Genomic DNA, 18027 nt, shown 5'->3' with positions numbered 1-18027 from the left:
CGGGTGCTTCTTATATGATGCATCTGCATGAAATTTTTAGTGCCAAAAAGTGCTTCTCCTTTAGTTTGTAGCAGCCGGTGTTAGGTTTCGTTTTCCTAAGTGATGTTACAAAAACACACAAGCAGGGCCCATTGGGGGTGCACTGTGCTCAAAAGCCGATAATGTTTGTAGTGGCCTCTCCATTTCAGTTTCAATACAACACCACAAGATAAATATGAGATTGCATGTAACTAGAATAGAGAGGGTTTGTGAAAGGCGTGCTTCTTCCCAGTGTAGCTCAGGCTTCCCCTGCCACTGCAAGGTGAAGACCAGCTGTTGTTCCTCCAGAGCCTCCCTCAGTAGGGCCCATCTGTGAACAGAGTGCACAGAGGTTTTACTTTTGTTTCTCTGTATCACACAGCTGATCATAACAGAATCAAAAAAGAGGAAAAGCAGAAATGGTCATTAGCAGGAATTTTAACATATGTATGACCAAAATTTGAGAGAAATATATCTATTGAGTGCATAAAGTCTTAGATCTTTAACTTAAAACTGTGAAAATGGAGCAAAAAAAGGAATTTTTGTTCAGTGTGTAGTGACTGCAGCATATTTATCTTGTACTTTTCATTATCCCGTGATTTCACCCATCTCTTTCCTTGGAGGTAATTCATCCAAAATGGCACCATGTGTTTTCCCTCAGTTTATTATGTTTCATTGATCATCTAATTCTCCTTGTGCTCAGCTTATAGGTGTAGGGGAAGTCAAGGCCACAGTGTGTAGTAACCATAGTTTTAATTTTTGTTAATCATATAAAGATATTGCGATGTGTAAGTATAGAACTTTTGAACTTGTATTCAGGCTGTTGATATCATTTTGAATTTTTGTACATTTGGTTGCACTAGAAGCTATTAACAAGATAAAATTCTTTATTCCGTCATCGCTCTGAAAAGGTGACGTTGCCAATTTTCAACTGATTAGATAAAGTATATAATGCTCTTTTTTAAAAAAAAATTCTGTGCTTTTGCCTCTTTAAAAATCAAGTTATAACCCTTGTTACGCCCTGTATTGTTTATTCATTATCAGTACTGATGTACTTAACTTCCTAGTTTTTTCTTGACTTAACCCCTTAAAACCTGGATCACCATCAGTTTTCTTGTGCTTTGTTGAGATGCCTTTCAACTTCTGAAGCCTTAGCAAATTTTTCTTTCAAGAACATTTTTTTTTTGTTTATTTCCTCATTGCATTTGTTTTTAATTATTTTGGGGTAATTTTCTTGTTTTTTTTCTGCTAATTTCTTGCTAATGTTTAGGGAATGTCTTAAATTGAACATCGCTTTCTACCCATGTTTTTAAAAGAAATTAAACACATTTGCTCAGGTTTTAAAGGCTTAAGATTTACTGTAACAAAGTTCTACAAAACAATGACTTGCAACCAAAAGCAGACAGTTGCTGAATAACCGGTTTGCATGAGTAACTATCTAAACAGTGAAGGCGATTTCATGCCAGCACACAAGCAACAACTTTAAGTTTCGTTTTCCTTATGTCATGAAAAGCGAATGGGGCCCAGTAAGGGGGCATAAAACCTCTAAGTACATTTTCAACATCCTACATACGAAAAAGGCCCCAGGAAGCCGCTGAAAGAGCAAATATACAAATAAGATACAAATATAGGCTGCGACATGGCTTTGTTATAAATGGTTGAGATAGACCCTATATGATGTAAGCGTAGTTCAAGCTTCTCCTGTCACTGCAGAATTGACGCTATCTGTTGTTCCTCCAGAGCCTCCCTCAGGTGGGCCCTTTGTTGGAGTTCAAAGGGCTTTTACTTTCATTTTCCTGTCTCCGCATCACACAGCTGATCTTCACAGTATTTAAAGCCCCTCTGCTGTCACACACTGTGTTAGCTATAGACAAGGAGAAGTGGAGATCGCAACTCAGCCGACCGGTGAGTTAAACATAAATGATTCAGTGATTCAACATGTACGCAGGAACTCTACCCTGATCCGGCCACACTTTATGGTTTTTATAAAGACAGTTTTGATGATCTAGTTTGATCTAGTGTTTGTTTCTTTTTTCACCTTTCTTCTTTCTACAATAATATTATCATTCTGTGTAATTCTGATGTGTTGTCATCCAGCAGGAGAGTGCAGGATGGCGGACTTTGAGCTTCGTGACTACCAGAAGGAAGTGGTTGAAAGGGCTCTTCAGGGCGAGAACATAGTCATTTGGCTGCCTACGGGAGGTGGAAAGACTCGTGCTGCAGTGTATGTGGCCAAAAAGCATCTGGAGACCACACCACGGGCTAAGGTGGTGGTCCTGGTAAACAAGGTACACAAAATGCACACGAAAGACCGGATAGAATAATTTCAATAATAATAACAAAAAGACTGAGCACTGAACACACTTTTTTTAAAAAAAATTTTTTCCCATACTCTAGGTCCATCTTGTGGACCAACATTACACCAAAGAGTTCAAGCCTCACCTGGGCTGTGAATACACCCTGAGGCCAGTCAGTGGAGAGAGTGATGACAAGGACTTCTTTGGAGAAGTGGTGCGAAACTCAGATGTGGTCATCTGCACAGCACAGATTTTGTACAATGCGATGACTAACACAGAGGAGTCCAAACATGTTGAGCTCTCTGGTCAGTAAAAGCAAACCTTAAACATCCGTTATTATAATGTTGTAGTGACATGATGAGTTGATGTTTGAGAGGTTTTCTACAGTCAGGTTAACAGTCAGATATCGAACCCTTTATGCTTTCCTGGTCCCTTACAGATATTACTCTCCTGATAATCGATGAGTGTCACCACACCCACAAGGACTCTGTGTACAACAAGGTGATGGCATGCTACATAGAGAGAAAGTTGAAAGGAGAACGACCATTGCCGCAGATCCTGGGTCTCACTGCATCACCGGGGACAGGGGGCGCAAAGATCCTGGAGACAGCTGTGGAGCATGTACTGCAGGTTGGGATTTACCTATTCACCCTGGGATTTTACTGAATTTGTCACTAATATGAGCTGGTCTGTTGAATCTCCAACAAGTCTCCTCTTCATCATCATCATCATCTTTCTCTCCCTCTCAGATTTGTGCCAACCTGGACTCAGCCATAGTTTCAACTAAAAACTATGTCTCAGAGCTGAAGAAGAAAGTTCCCAGACCCATCAAGACGTTTGACATTGTGGAGAAAAGGCTTGAGGTGAGCATGTTTTTTTTTTTTTTTTTTTACTGTCCTCTTCTAAAAGACCAGTATGTAGGATTTAGTGGCGTTAGTGATGAAGTTGTACATTACAACAAACTGAATATCCCTGCTGTCACCCCTGCCTTTCCAAGCATGTCTGAGAACCTACAGTTACATTCAGGTAACGTATATACATGAGTGGCCCTGTGGTGAAAATTCATAGCTGTCATTATTAATTACATATTTTCACACATATCACACACACTGTATTTTATTGCTGGTCTTACCTTGTGTATGACTAAGCTAAGTTAATGACACATTTTAGGTTACTGTAACAGGTTGTGTAACCCTGGCTTCATCCTGGAACAAGACATCAAGTTATTGAAGTTATTGAAAAAACATGTTTTTTATGGTACCACGATCAGATGATTTGAGGGAATGGTTAAATATCAGAAAGAGTCAATCCAATGTCTGTTTTGATTGTTGCGTGAAAAAGAACCGGCCCCTGTAAAAAAATTATATCACTATCTGTCAAATGTGGCTTGCTTCAGTTGCTTTGCAAACCAACTCAGGTCTTTGATTAATGATCTTTATATTTCTCATGACTACGCCTCTGAGTTTCATTTTGAGTTGAAAAGTACACAACAGCCCTCTCAGCACCGGTGATAGGTTTGTCTGTTCTCGGCTTAAGTAGAAACATGGTGATGCAACATGGCAGACACACCTCCTGTGAATATATAAAGCTGTGGCTGGATCAGCTACCTGACCCGCTCACCAGCTGCATGACTCACCGGCCGTACCTGCACCTCAGTCCATGATTAGCCTGTTTTGCCCGTTGGTCTGTAAACAGAAACCCTGAATAAATAGTAAGGTAGCATTTAGCTAGCTATGAAGTGTACACAGTAAACAGTAAACGAGGCTCTGGCAGAAAGCTGGTTTGGGTGAGGGTTACGTCTTGTTTCTTACAGCGTGAATCACATATTCATGTGTAATGAATTATAAACTGGTAATTACTGGTATTGTGGCAGGATTAAATAACTGTCACATTGGTGGGTTCTTCTTGTATTGGTGGGCGGAGTTTGTTTAGGCGTATCGTAGGCTTTGAATGTATTGTGGTCGCTCATTCATTCATCTAGAGCTCATTCTAACTCATGAAAACACAACAATTGGTAGTTTCAGGTGATTATACAATAATAAAAACATAATTATGAATATTATATTCCAAAAGATCCCCCCAAATCACACACACTGGTCCTTTAAAATTTTAATACCACTATTTGTAAAATTAGAAAAAAAAATGGAAAACTGAGGCTATGGTAGATAGCAATGTACTCTGATAATTACAACTCACCCCACCTGATGAGACCACCTTAGCACGCTGAGATAAATGAGTTGAAACCAACATTACCGGCATCAATTTTAATTTTGGATTCTCTCATTTTAAAGGTCTTGTATGAAGGATTTAGAAGCATGTAACGGTGTGATTGCAACCAACTGAAACTTCTTCCATGTCCCAAGCGTGTAGGACTACGGTGGCTGACACAAAAATGTTAATAGCCCTATCTAGAGTGAGTGTTCGATATGTCCACTCAGGGCTACTGTAGAACAACATGGCACCCTTCATGGAAGAGGACCTGTTCTGTATTAAGATATGAATGGCTCATTCTAAGGTAACAAAAACATGATTCTTAGTTTCAGGGGATTATGTGCTAATGAAAACATAATTATATTATATTTAATTACTGCCAATATATTCCCCCTAAATCCGACACACAGGACCTTAAACAAAAAACGATTTATATCTTTAAAACAATTTGAAAAATACTATAATCACACAGAAATTCTACATGTAGTTAACAACAGTTTTTCTTTTAGGATCCATTCGGGGATCATCTGAAGCAAATGATGCACATTATCCATGGGTACATGAACCTTCCTTCAGATGTCAGACTGCGAGAGTGCGGCACACAAGAGTATGAGCAAGATGTGGTGATACTCAACCAGCGAGGTTAGATCACAGTTTCCTCTTTGATCCTATAATGAAATACTGTGTTCGCTTGTGATGGCAAGGAGAACAAATGTGAGGCAAATTAAATGTAAATCAAATGTGAAGGGAAAGGGAAGCTTTGGTTAATGCTTGTACATAATTTGTATATGTCAGGAATCAGAGAGAACAACAGACTGGTCGCAGAGTGTGCACTCCACCTCAGACAGTACAACGACGCCCTGCTTATCAATGACACCCTGCGAATGATGGACGCTTATCGCTCCCTGGAGGACTTCTACAGCAAGCCCACCAAAAACATTGATGGAACAGACTACTTCCTTAAGGCACTTTTCCAAGGTGGGAATCCAGAAATATTAGTTAACTTGTATTTTTGGCTGGGTCATTTTTGTTTATGTTAAGCCCATAATTTTTCCACTCTATTTTCCATGCATACAATAATTAGTCTGTCACTTTTACACAGAGAATCAGGTGGAGCTGAGGACACTTGCCAGAAATTCCCGCTATGAGAACCCAAAGATGGCCAAACTTCAGAGCACCCTGCTGGAACAGTTTTCTCCAGATAAGAATTCACTGGGGATCCTCTTCAGCAAAACCCGTAAAAGCATCCACTGCCTCAATGACTGGGTCCTCACTAATGACGTTTTACAGGAAGCTGGCATCAAGGCAGCCATCCTCACTGGGGCTGGCAACGGTATCACTTACATGACGCTGGTGCGTTTATATATAATCTATGAGCTTTAAGTCAGTTCAGTAATAACTTATCTATGGACGTGTTTCTGTTTTGTATGACTTAGTCCTGTTATGCTTTCTTTGCAGAACGAGCAAGCAGAGACAATCCGCAATTTCCGCCAGGGTAAACTCAACCTCCTGATCTCCACCAGTGTAGCTGAAGAAGGCCTTGACATTCCTGAATGCAACCTGGTGGTACGCTATGGACTGCTTACAAATGAGATTGCCCAGCAGCAGGCCAGCGGACGTGCCAGGGCGCAAGACAGCCGGTACTCAGTGGTCACCCAGAAAGGGGGACGGGAAGAGCGACGGGAGCTCATCAATGAATATCTGGAGGAGCTGACTGGAAGAGCCATTGCTAAGGTCCAAGAAATGAACCTCCATCAGTTTCGCATAAAGGTAAGGGTGCAATACTCTCTCCATCATTGTCCTCTACTCTCACTGCTTAGTGTTTCTGCCATCACTCTTTTTATTCTTCTTTTTCTACAGATAGCAGAGCTACAGAAGGAGGCAGTTATTTGCAGAAAAATTGCAGAGAGCCGCAAAATAGAGAAGAAGACTCGTAACACGGCTGCTGGAGTCCAGCTATTGTGCAGAAACTGTTTCAAGTCTGTGGCCTCTGGCAGTGACATTAAACTTGTTGACAACTCACACTATGTCAACGTCAATTCTGAGTTTGAGTGAGTATAATTCTCTGAGGTGTAACAGCTCATGCAAAAGTACAGTATATTTAGAATGAAATCTTTGCAAATAAACCTTTATTGCTCTAATCATAGCTTATCTTTGCTTTCAGGAAACAATACAAAGTAGGTGGGCAGGTGGTGCTAGGAAAGAGATTTGAGGACTGGGAGCCTGGACGTACAATCAGTTGCAGAGACTGCAACAAGGTACAGTGCAATTTTTTAATTTAAAAATTCAGACAAAATAATTTTTATCCTGCTGAAAGGCAACAGTGCCATACTCGGGATCGGTCTTGGTCATGAGACCACGACTCACCAAACTGTCAACAAAGAACTACCAGCAACGAGCATACAGTTGCATCTCTTTAAGTTGCCTCTGTCTTGGCCAAAACAATTCACATGAACACACTGCAAAGACCAATGGCCAGCCAGCATGTATGTTCTGTGCCTGTGTGAGAAAAAAATATTCTCCGTACTAGCAGACACTGGTCTTCTGTAACTATCAGTCATGAAGGGAAAATGGAAGACTATTTTGCTACTAGAAAGCCAGTTAGCACATTAACAACAGAATCAAGTGCTGAAATAACAGAGCATATTTACTGTTCACCAGTGAACAGTAACAAAAACTGTCAGGAAATGTTTCTGCTCAAGAGCTCAACGTCTAAAGAAAAACAATACTACCCAATATCAAAAGTATATTTCAGTCACACACCCTCTTGACTCTGTTTTCTTTCCTTACATCTGTTCATCTTCTCTTGCACTGAGGTTAACTGTCAATCAGAGAGATTTTATTTACTGATGGACTTCGCTGTCTATTGTTCAACATGCTGATTTGGCTGAAAAAAAGGCCAACCATCCAGTACTCACCATTAAGACTAGGGCGACTGACATTCACTGACGGCCCAATATTGACCGATGTCTGTCGTCAGTTTGGTGTGTCAGGGCCTTTAGAATTAACCACATTTTCACTTGTTTGTGTCTTGTCTCGGACAAAGATGACTCACGATTTCATTTCAAGACTGATCAAGACCACAGCTAGGGGAATATCACAAATTACCTGTGCAAAATAATGTCGAATAAAGATATTTGAATTGATTTCAGCTCCTTAGTGTTTGTATTTGTTTGCTTATAGAAAACAAAGGAAAATTGCCATGCATCAAAGACATTTCTTGTGGTGCATTTTTACACACACACACACACACACACACACACACACACACACACACACACACACACACATATATATAAACATACAGTATTGCAATAAAAGAGTTGAATGAAGAAGAACATATGTTTTCTGTGGGTGCTTTCATCAGAATGTCAGAATCGCATGCAGTGTGGACTCTCACTGGTTTGGTCTTTGTCTTGACTTCAACATTGCAAGCCAGTCCATCAACTAAGCTGTATTCATCTTTAAATTCACAGGACTGGGGATTTGAGCTGAAGTACAAGGAAGTTGCCTTGCTGCCCAATCTCGCCATTAAGAACTTTGCCCTGCAGACCCCTGAAGGCAGGACAACTGTGAAGAAGTGGAAGGACGTCCCTTTCACTGTTGAAGACTTCAGCTTTGACGAATACTGCCAAGACCACTTCCCTGACCTCCTCGACTGAGAGACCAACAAAAAAAGCTCTATGTGGGTTTTTTCCTACTTCACATGTTTTCATGTGTTGTTTTAATTCTGTCTTTTGGTGTCAGTTTATCATTGCTCATTTACAGAGAGCGTCACTGTATTATTTTTTTTTTAGGTGGTTAAATGTGAACACAGGCTTTTCAATAATGCACTCTTTACATGCTTGCATTAACTGGTGCTTCCGAGCCAGTGAGACAGCAGTGCGCTTAAACCTATTATGCATCGATCATGCTTGAATATAGCATGACAGCTTTGTTTGTGCCCAAGGTCCCAACTCCCTTTGCATGTTTTTGTGTGCATTTCCTCTGCTTCATCTCAAGAAAACAATGAACTGTGCTATAACATCGACCTCAACCATCACAAACACTCTTCATGTCATCACTAAGATGATTCCTCATTAACTCTCTTTAAGATGATTTTAATTGGCAACTACATTTCACAGTAGATGCAATGGTAGACATGTACATGTGTGGCTGTAGTATGTACTGATGAAATCTTTTCTATAAATGTTTTTAGGATATAGCCACATTTTTTAGCTCTTTTATTTCTGTTGCTGTATACTATTTTATTAAAATAAATCCAAAAATACAAATAAACCTGACTAAAGTCGAGATGAAATTACAATCCTCTTGGCCCAGCAGATCTTTTGTAAATATTCTGCCTTCACTAACCACTAGGTGTCAGTGTTGGTTAGCCAATCACGTCAGAAACAATTTCTTTTTCGACCTCCCACTTGGTGTAAAACTGAGGTTGAGGAAGATGAATGTGTAACTCTCTTCTGACCCTCATCACACTTTGCTGATGCACTTTTGAGCAAAGCACAAAAGGGTTGGTAACAGCCCTCAGATGTGTGTGTGCAACATCTGGAAAATAACTGAATATACTCAGTAGATAGGAAAGGGATCAAAGTATTTTCATGTATTGTGATACAGTGGTTTATTTTTTGTGTAACTGTTTCTTATTGCGTGTTCAGGTAGAAGCATTGTATGCACTTAAAATGAATCACAATGTTTGCAAGAGCTTCTCTTTGTAGTTTTCAAAATGTTTTGCTATGAAATATTTTGACTGCTGCAGCTCACCACACTGCTTCTGCATCACTGGATCAATACAGGGTTATGCGTTTCAGCTAGGATCATTTAACACCATCTAAACAGTCTACACAGAGGAGCAGATGTATTAGACTTGCAAATGATCATTTAACACACTTGCTTCAAAGATATATTTTACTTCACTGTTTCTCACAACCCTCACAGTTTGATTCAAGCAATCCCCAAAAGACAAATTTAGCCAGCTAATCACAGAAAACAGTCTCTGCTGACGCTATTGAGTTGCATTTCACTGCTGTGTTTACATACATGAATCAAGTGTGCTATACAGCAGCACAGCATCAGATATAATGAGCAGTTTCCAAAACAAACCCAGATTATGAAATTAAAGCGACTGGCAAGGAAACCATTCATTTCAGGCTGGCAGCAGTACTGGGTAGATTCACTTTTTGACCCACAACACATCTTTGTGTGTATCTCAGGGCTAGACATGATTAGGTCAACCTCACAGTGCCACATGTGCCGTAATCCTTTCAAATCTGGCAGAGAGCTGGAGTCAGTAGTGCTGCCATGGACATAATCACACTAAAAACAGGCTCTGTTCCGGTGTCGTGCCTGATTCAGATTCAGGCAGGCGGAGAGGAGCCGTACAGTGTATGATTTACTCTGATCAGACTCAGGCTCTATAATCAACACTGATTACTTCCTTTTACTTCTCAGCTCAACACCCCATGCATCTTAATTGCAATTAGCTCACTTCTGAAATTAAAGCAGCTTGGAGTAGTTGAGCAAAGGATGATAACATGGTATGTTGTGTGTGTAGGTGTGTGGGTGTGAATTTAGGATATGCTTTTGGCATTTGTATAGAAGGCTTCTTATATTTTGTATCTAGGCCACAATGTATGTGCCATCTAATGCATACTATATGAGTCCAAATCTCTAAGTTTAGTGAATGGAAGCACCTCTTATAGCTGAGGGACTGACAATGTCTGAAATATCCAATAAATGAGACAACTTAGACTTTACTTAACTGCAACATAGCTTTCTCCAGTCTCCATATTTCATTTAAAATGTTGATGCAAGATAGAGATTTTGTGCATGTTATGAAGAAAGTAAAAGGGATCCCCTTTCTTTTAGGGCAGGGTTTATGCAATCTGTTAATAAGAGCTTAAGTATTTGTTGATTATTCGATAATTGAATGATAGAAAATAACTGTTTTGATAATCAGTTAATAATTTGTCATCTACACACAAAATTGCCAAAACTCTGCTTTTTCCAGCATCTTAAATGTGAGTACTTGCTACTTTTTCTGTCATATACGATGAGTAAATGGTACTATATATCTTTGGAATTTGGTCTGCTGGTTAGACAAAAACAGCTGTTAGTTGAATTATGGCATCTGACATAATGTTGAAGTGATTATGTATTAAGACAATTAACAGATTCATTGATAGTGAAAATAATAATAATAATGATTAAAAAAATAAATTGACTTTTTAATTTCATTTTCATGTATTTATTTTATTTTGTCGTGGTTAAATTCAGTTTAGGTGCTTTTAAATAGTTTAATCACAGAAATCTCCAGATATAAATCCTGCTCTCAGTGGTGGTCCCGGATGGGGTCATTGAAAATCTTGTGGTGACACAACAAAAAAAGAAGTGCTTACAGAATTTCAGGAGTTCTACCATGCATTTGAAGTAAATTGGCTATTTGAAAACTATTTTCTCCACTGTCAGTGTTGAGAGTTGAGGAACTGAAAACTGATATACCTTTTTTTTATATTACATTTAATGTCACAAAATATCTGTTGTGCATAGACTGGTACAGTTAACATTTTGAGGTCTGAAACTGTCCCGTTTTAATATGTTATAAATCTATAGGCCTATATGCTAGGACATTCATTGGTGTTCAAATATGCTGGTTGTCATTTCCCTTAAAAAGATAAAAAATAAAGCTTATATTGATTGTAAAGAAAAAGATATTTAGTGTAAATACGTCTTCTCAAATTAGGGGAGGCTTGTGCACACCCATAAACGCCATTTTCAGTCAGATAATGGAAAATGGCCATGCCACTTGTTCGGTCACCAAAAGTTACCCCAATTTCCTGAAAAGCATAGTTGCTACCAGTGAGTGCCTTAGGATGCCACTACCTTTGTTCTGGCTTAAAAAAGAGGGCTCAACAGCTTCTTAAACACTAATTACACTATAGGGGGCCAAAGAGGAGGACCAGTGATTTTATTAGCGGGGCCATGCCCCCCCGCCCACCCTTTGAGGGCACCACTGCTGGCTCTATCTTGGGTGTTGCCTTTAATGTGCTACTGACAGGTCATTAGCCTAATTAGCTTCCTGTAATGGAGGCTCGTGACCTGAGGACCCGTGTGTGTTGAACTATGCAAGGAAGGCGGCAGACGCCTGTCCAGCTGGCTGTTTTTTCCTCAGTATCACAGGATATATATTCAGTGGGCATTTCAACCACTCAACACAAAACAAAGTGAGCTAGTAAATACCACTCAGTGCATGATACGGCGCAGCATGGCAGCTCCATTGTTGGCGTTTGGCAGAACTCAGCCTCAGGTGAGTGTTTCCAAATTAATTGTGAATTGGCAGCGTATTCATTAGCCACACGTTTTACTTTTATAGCTGTACTAATGGGCCAGTGTGTAACGTTAAACAGCGTGTCGGGATTCATAAATGACTCCTCATTTCGCTTCCTCAACTACACAAACATAAGAGAGAGAGACGCAGTTTGTCGGTTCGTGGCGTTTTGTTGAAGCAGTTCGGCGCTTGTGAGCCATGGACAGCTGGTCTCTCTGGGTTTGCACCAGGTGTGTTGATGAGGGTTTTTGTTGTAGGCTACCCAACATGGCGAAGTTGCTCTGTATTTTGAGTTCACATTTTTAAACGCTCTTCTTCCTAAAATACAAAGTTCATGGCTGGTAATTTCTCTGTAATGCATTGTTTGCCATGCTTTCCAGGGCACAACAGAAACCTAGGCTAAGTTTATTTTTTATTTTTTAAGTCTATTAACTTGTGCTCCTAGCACAGGCAAGAGTTATGAGAAGTTAAACCACTTGTTTTTTTTTCCTTTTGTTCTTAAGAGGAGTTTAGATGCCAGAAGTGGTGGAAACATCAGTATTTGTCAACACAAAAGCAGAAATGGCAGAAAAGTCAGCAAGAGCCATGTAACAATGTAGGCTGTATTTTGGCACAGTGTTACTTTGAGCTAAATGCTAACATCAGCATGCTGTATATGTTCCCAATGACAGTGCTAACATGCTGATGTTAAGTTGGTATGTATACCATGATCAGCATCTTAGATTACCATTGCTGCAGTGCAGCTGAGGCTGATGGTAATGTCATTGTTTTTGCCGGTATTTGATTATAAACCACAGCACAGGGCACTGGATAATTAATAGTGCCAGATGATGTTTTTCTGTAGGCTGACATGGAAGTTAGCATCACCATAATTTCCACTGTATTTTGGATTGCGTCACGTTATCATCATATCGTTTATGATACTTACACATATTGTTTAGCAAGATAATCATCACAAATGAACACCACTTCTATGATTTTTTTATGCCTGAATGTAATCGGCCAAAAATAAAAAGCCAATGTTAGGTTATAAATGAACTGACACTCTAGTCGCATGACTTAATGTTGCCACCATGCGACTGGTGCAGCTCGGCATGATGACGTCTCATTAAGCCTCTTGTTAGCAACCGTCTACTGTCAAATCGTGTATTGACTGACTTACCTAATGTCGTAGAGCTAAACATGAATGTTTCTTAACCTTGTTTTCACCACATACTTTATTTTAAGCATCGAACCAAACTCATTGATCTTCAGATGAAGGAACAGGGAGAGCTAAAATGCTTACTAATGTCTGGGTTTTAAGACTCATTCCTGAAGCACTCATTTTGTTGCTAGATTAAAAATAAGGATGTCAAAGCATCATCTTAAGGGAAACATAAATGTGCTTGACTGAAAATTTCATACAGTCCATCAAATAGTAGGTTGCAGTAGTAGTATGCGAATGATGCTAGGGCAAAAGTAAGAGGATCATTAAAGTAATTAGGATTCATCCTCTGGTAACCATAAGCATCTGTATGAAAATGTTGTGCCATGTAGTGGCTGTTGAGATAAAGCCCTGTTAAGTATTGTCCTGTGTAATGGTTGGTGGTAGCCAGCTGTTTTTTAATCATGACTTTTCAGGCTGTTGGCATCTACAGCTTATTGCTGGAAAAATGGAGACGATATGTCGCTGAATCATAACTGAATGTTGATGCTGAATCATCTCTAGTTATGATGAAGACCATGTAATGTCACTGCAGCCCGCTTTGGAGGCAGTCGGCCGCGCTTTGACCTGACTCTGAAAAAGGTCACTACTACACTACTACAGCACAACTTGCCACATTTAAGCTGGTGATGGAAACAAAATTCAATGCAGCACGGTTTGACTCAGCATGGCCAAAAAAGCCATCGGTAAAGCCTATAGGGTCAGCTCCCTGACTGCAGTCAGAAGTCACACCTGTTAGGCCATTGTCACACATGAAGCAACACACTCTACTGTCAACAGTTTTAAACACACAGTTGTTTTCTGCTTGTGTATTCGACACACATACTCTCTCCAGCACACAGTCAATGACAGACACAAATATCTGGTACAGTACAGTGAGCCGGTCACCGGGATGGGCTTTTCCTCTGGGACCGGTCTGCTTGTCAGCCAGCTGCTTGGGCTGTCTGAGAGCTTGCCATGTTGCTTGTCGACCCTCTTGTCGAGGACGATATCAGACTTCACATTCCCTATTCTCATGGCAGCAGCAGTGGATCAGGTTACTTTCAGTGACAAGACGGGTGATGACATTAGCATTGTCCCACTGTATGTTGTTATGTCTGTCGTCTGTGCCTTATTTGTAGTTCAAAGTGGTTATCAAGCTGCCGCCGGCCTGTGTGGATGTGCATTACTGCGAGTCCTGTGGTTTGGAGGGAGTGATGGTATCTTCGACATCTCTGTCTTGTAATGCCATGTGACCTCTTTTGGAGCAGTTGTGTCTTGGCTGCCGTCAAAAATCTCTTGGGTGAATTCAAGAAGGAGGGTATTTTAAATTTTACGCAGAGCATTCCTGTCTACATTTTAATTTCATGGTACGTTACTTTTTTAACACCCAGATGCTTGAAAACATGTTTGTGAGTATTTTCGGGGCAACATGAAAGCAATTATAGAAGGCAAAGGGTGCATCTTTGTTGTCGCACGTCTCTTTTGATTGAGGATGTCGCTCTCTGAAGTGGACTGGAACTCTGGAGTCAGTGCCAGAGCTGAGAGTTACCCCAGCCTATTTCATGCTTTATTACAGAGCAGATAAAAGAGATGCTTGTCTTTGCTGTCTGCCACTTTGTGGCTGGGCTTTAGTCTGCTCCTCACTGTCTTGTCCCTTTCTTCTGTCTTTCTTTTGACAGAACTGGCTGCTATATTATTAGAGCCCAGAAACTCAAGGATGAACTCCCCAATAAGTTCGTCATCAGGATCTTTGACTCCCCAGCAGATCATTCTGCTGTTTCACTGGCAAGAAAATTCACTCAAAAAACAAGCAAACATCTCAAAAAGTGCAGTTTTCTATGTTTTAGTCTATAAATCATTGTGACATATCTGCGGTACAAATATTAGCACACATCACAATGTCTGGCAGACACTGTTAACATTGTCATGTTCTTAAATAATCATAGTGCTTCAGATATTTATTTGAAGTATTTGTCCGTGTGCATAGCTGTGTGTGTAGGTTGGTTTGGACGAAAATAAATGTGTCTTTCAGTCCTCCTTCCTCTGTCTCTGCCATTGACTGCAGTTTGTCACTCTAATCCCTGTTATTAATCCATGTTGAGTCGCGTTGAGTCATTCAGGCTGGTGGGGATTATTGTGGGCTCGTATCACAGTCCACAGTTTTTTATTTACTCTTCTCTACGCCGATCACTGGAGGATGATTGAGTGCAGCCTTGTTTGCACGTATGTCACGAATGTGAGGGTTAACTGATTGAATTCAAATCCACTCAAATGTCTTTCCCTTCGACCAAGACTGTGATGGTAAAACAATAAATTTAATCACAAATTAGTCCACTGACTAAAAGGTCAACTTGAATAAGTGTTTGAAGAGTTGAAACAATTAACTGAAGGGCAGATGAATGAATATTTAGTTAGTCATGAAATTATTAATGTTAAAACTAACTTTACTAAAGTAAAACACCTAACTTAAAAAGCAATACTTTTCAGCTTCTTAAATATGAGTATTTGCTGCTTTTCTCAGTTTTCTCATCATTGAATAAAATAGATAATCAATAAAAAAAATCTGAGTTACTGCAGAGAAAGTTGCTGGTCTAGCATTTGCAACAACTGCCTACAATGCTTATTATTTTGTTTATTTTGTTATTTTTGCTTCAAATTTGTGTTTTGTCTTCATTTCTTATGAAGAAGTTTGTAACCTGTGTTTTATGCACACCTGAGGATAAGAGAGGCCAAGATGTAGTCAGAAAATATGCCTAGATTTTTATGGAGCATTTTGCTGAAGAATTGATATTAAATGCTTTGACAATCTGTCTAAATAGACATGACAATAGGGTATACACAAGTAATTGTAACAGAGAGTTAAGCCTGTCCGCCTTTTTATGGAGACACTCTTTGTGAGCTCTGTGCCTGGGACAATTGATGACAGACCATATGCATGCACACAGTGACAGGGCGAACTGTAGCATCTCAAAGGTAGCCTTACCTAACGGTTATTATTGGGTTTAATGACAGAGTGGAGCTTCTTTGGAGTGAGTTTGTTGGGACTGTGTAAAGGCTCTGTGTTTGATGTGAGCTGCTGCTATGTTAGGCTGTGCTAATGCCCCGGAGACCTTCAGTCCTTCAGCTCTGCAGCTAACCTGTTTACGGCAGCCAGAACTTTGCTGTTATGGTGGGAAGTTGGTCGGTTGGGGATCAGACCCTCGGGGCAGTTTTGTTGTCTTCCTCTGAAATTATGAAAGATGTCCACATGAACACCAACATGTTTGGATCTCTTGTCAGCATGCTGCGCTTGTTCTTCCTCTTCTTCTCTGTTTTTATTAGCAGCTTGCAAACAAACTTTAAAGGTGTACAGGGTTTGTAGATGTTGCCCTTGTTAAGCGTATGAAAGCAGTCTGTCCTTGTATTATTGGCGCTATTCATTGGCCATCATTTCATTATTGGAAAAATACATAACAATATACATTTCTGCAGCTTCAAGTTGATGTTTATGTAGTTTCCTCTTCTTTATTCCCACACACTACAAACAACTTCACCAGGAGGAGAGTGGACAGCAGCTTCAGAGACAAACCCCCAGTCAATGGCAAATCCAGTCAGCGCAAACCTCAGCTCCAGAGGACCGCACAGCCCTGACTCCCCTGGTAAGACCCTCTTCCAAATGTCTGCTTGAAGTGCATAAACTATAACTGTATATTTAGTTGTTTGTCTGAGAAAGACATAAAGTGTGCGTGACAGTTTGGAGAGTCCTTATGCTCAAGGCTAGGCCAGGGGTGCTTTATGTTGACTGAAAGAACTGCACACACAAGAGGAACTCAAAAGCATTTAACTAAAACAGGCCTGAGTTCGGTACTGAGGATATCGATTGGTGTTTTTATTGCTGGGCGTGTGCAATGTGTGCACTTTGTACTAAGTGAAACTGTGACTATGTGCAGTTACATATCTGGTGTTGTTTTTGTTCAGGCTGTTGTGTTTTTAATGTTATGGTGTGAAAATTGTTGTGTGGAGACATTATTTGTACAGCACGGAGTCCAAGATTCCCCTGCAGGGACAATAAACTGTGTCGTGTCGTGTCGTGTCGTGTCGTGTCGTGTCGTGTCGTGTCGTATTATGCTATGAACACATCCCTTTGAAGCAGTCAAGGCTCAGACATGCAAGGTCTGTTGTTTAGGATATCAACTTCAGAATTTAGAAGAATGTGTAAAGTACAAAATGACTATAGCAGCCTGAAAATTCTGCATGTGACATAACAGAGAAAATTGATGAAAATAGAACTGGGGGGACAAAAAGGAAAAAATGTTGATCATAGTAGGGCGGATAAGGAGAGCTTTGAGGGTAGGAGGTGGAAGGTTGAATTAGAGAGAGGGAACAGCAGCATGGGCTGGAGGGGGAATACTTCCGTATGAAAGTGAAGCCGTTCATCATCTGTAACCTTGCCAGCACATCAGGACAGACTCCCAGAATTCTGATGTAAACAGAGAGAGAACAGCAATACAAAAGTCTCACAGGGCCGGTTGATAAACACTGTTACAATCCCCCAAGCAGCCCAGTCAAACCTAGAAAAAGCTTTGTTTCTGTGTTCCAGTTGGAGCCAGAGATAAGTAGAGGGCTCATATAGCATAAAAAGATTTCCACAGATTTATGAGGCTCTGGCACAGCGAGGTATTGATCCTTTTCCCCCATCCGAGCCATTCAAAGGAGAGTGGAGGCCGCTGCAAACCTCAGAATGGTTTACTTACATTTTATATTTTAGGTATGTTGGTTGAGCTCATTCCAAAGTGACTTACTATAATTAGAGAGTAAGAGATTACCAGAATTATTGTTAGGAAGAGCAGTAACAGAGGGTCAAGTCAGAATTATAAATACTGGAGGTGCTTTGCAATGATGTTTCTAGATTATCCTAAGTAACAGGACACTGTCTTTTGAGAGATTTACCCACTGTTGAATTTTTAAAGTTTTATTTTCATTCATTTAAGCAACACAAACAAATTCCATTT

General features: G+C 40.2%; 2 protein-coding genes across 6 annotated transcripts in view; both read left to right on the top strand.

The window, feature by feature from the left end:
- Nucleotides 1-1771: 1771 nt before the first annotated feature.
- On the top strand, nucleotides 1772-8832 carry dhx58 (DEXH (Asp-Glu-X-His) box polypeptide 58). Of its 2 annotated transcripts, none has more exons than XM_042504732.2 (12): nucleotides 1772-1923; nucleotides 2119-2306; nucleotides 2416-2620; nucleotides 2755-2945; nucleotides 3065-3178; nucleotides 5036-5168; nucleotides 5322-5504; nucleotides 5629-5879; nucleotides 5985-6296; nucleotides 6387-6577; nucleotides 6691-6784; nucleotides 8003-8832. In XM_042504732.2, the coding sequence occupies exons 2-12, from the start codon at nucleotides 2130-2132 to the stop codon at nucleotides 8186-8188; spliced, it is 2037 nt and encodes a 678-aa protein (XP_042360666.2). In that variant the 5' UTR covers nucleotides 1772-1923; nucleotides 2119-2129; the 3' UTR covers nucleotides 8189-8832. The 2 variants fall into 2 exon arrangements, with proteins under 2 accessions (XP_042360666.2, XP_042360665.2); XM_042504731.2 differs by having other exon boundaries at nucleotides 1803-1923; nucleotides 2116-2306.
- A 2757-nt stretch (nucleotides 8833-11589) lies between these two features.
- The window catches only part of znf385c (zinc finger protein 385C), a 198251-nt gene continuing 191813 nt past the window's right edge, over nucleotides 11590-18027 (top strand). For 2 of the 4 annotated variants that reach the window (XR_015774806.1, XM_042505282.2), the window contains exons 1-2: nucleotides 11592-11829; nucleotides 16573-16674. Coding sequence is in view for 3 of the 4 variants with exons in the window: in XM_042505282.2 (XP_042361216.2) it covers nucleotides 16614-16674 (61 nt within the window). In the remaining variant the exon portion in view is untranslated. Of the gene's footprint in view, nucleotides 11830-11991; nucleotides 12081-16572; nucleotides 16675-18027 lie in introns of those variants that run through there. The other 2 variants (XM_042505284.2, XM_088069076.1) reach the window with 2 other exon arrangements.

This window comes from Plectropomus leopardus, chromosome 18 (assembly GCF_026936395.1).
Source record: "Plectropomus leopardus strain MGB_pleo_1.0 chromosome 18, ASM2693639v1, whole genome shotgun sequence".
Classification (NCBI taxonomy): domain Eukaryota; kingdom Metazoa; phylum Chordata; class Actinopteri; order Perciformes; family Serranidae; genus Plectropomus; species Plectropomus leopardus.
Note: the sequence above shows the minus strand (reverse complement) of the source record. Positions and strands in the feature narration are given on the sequence as shown.

What these genes read in the sequence shown, in the direction of transcription:
- dhx58 (XM_042504732.2), top strand. Translation starts at nt 2,130, where the DNA reads ATGGCGGACTTTGAGCTTCGTGACTACCAGAAGGAAGTGGTTGAAAGG. An exon ending in TTGTGGAGAAAAGGCTTGAG is followed by an intron (nt 3,179 to 5,035) that starts GTGAGCATGTTT and finishes TTTTTCTTTTAG; the next exon opens with GATCCATTCGGGGATCATCT. An exon ending in AACGTCAATTCTGAGTTTGA is followed by an intron (nt 6,578 to 6,690) that starts GTGAGTATAATT and finishes CTTTGCTTTCAG; the next exon opens with GAAACAATACAAAGTAGGTG.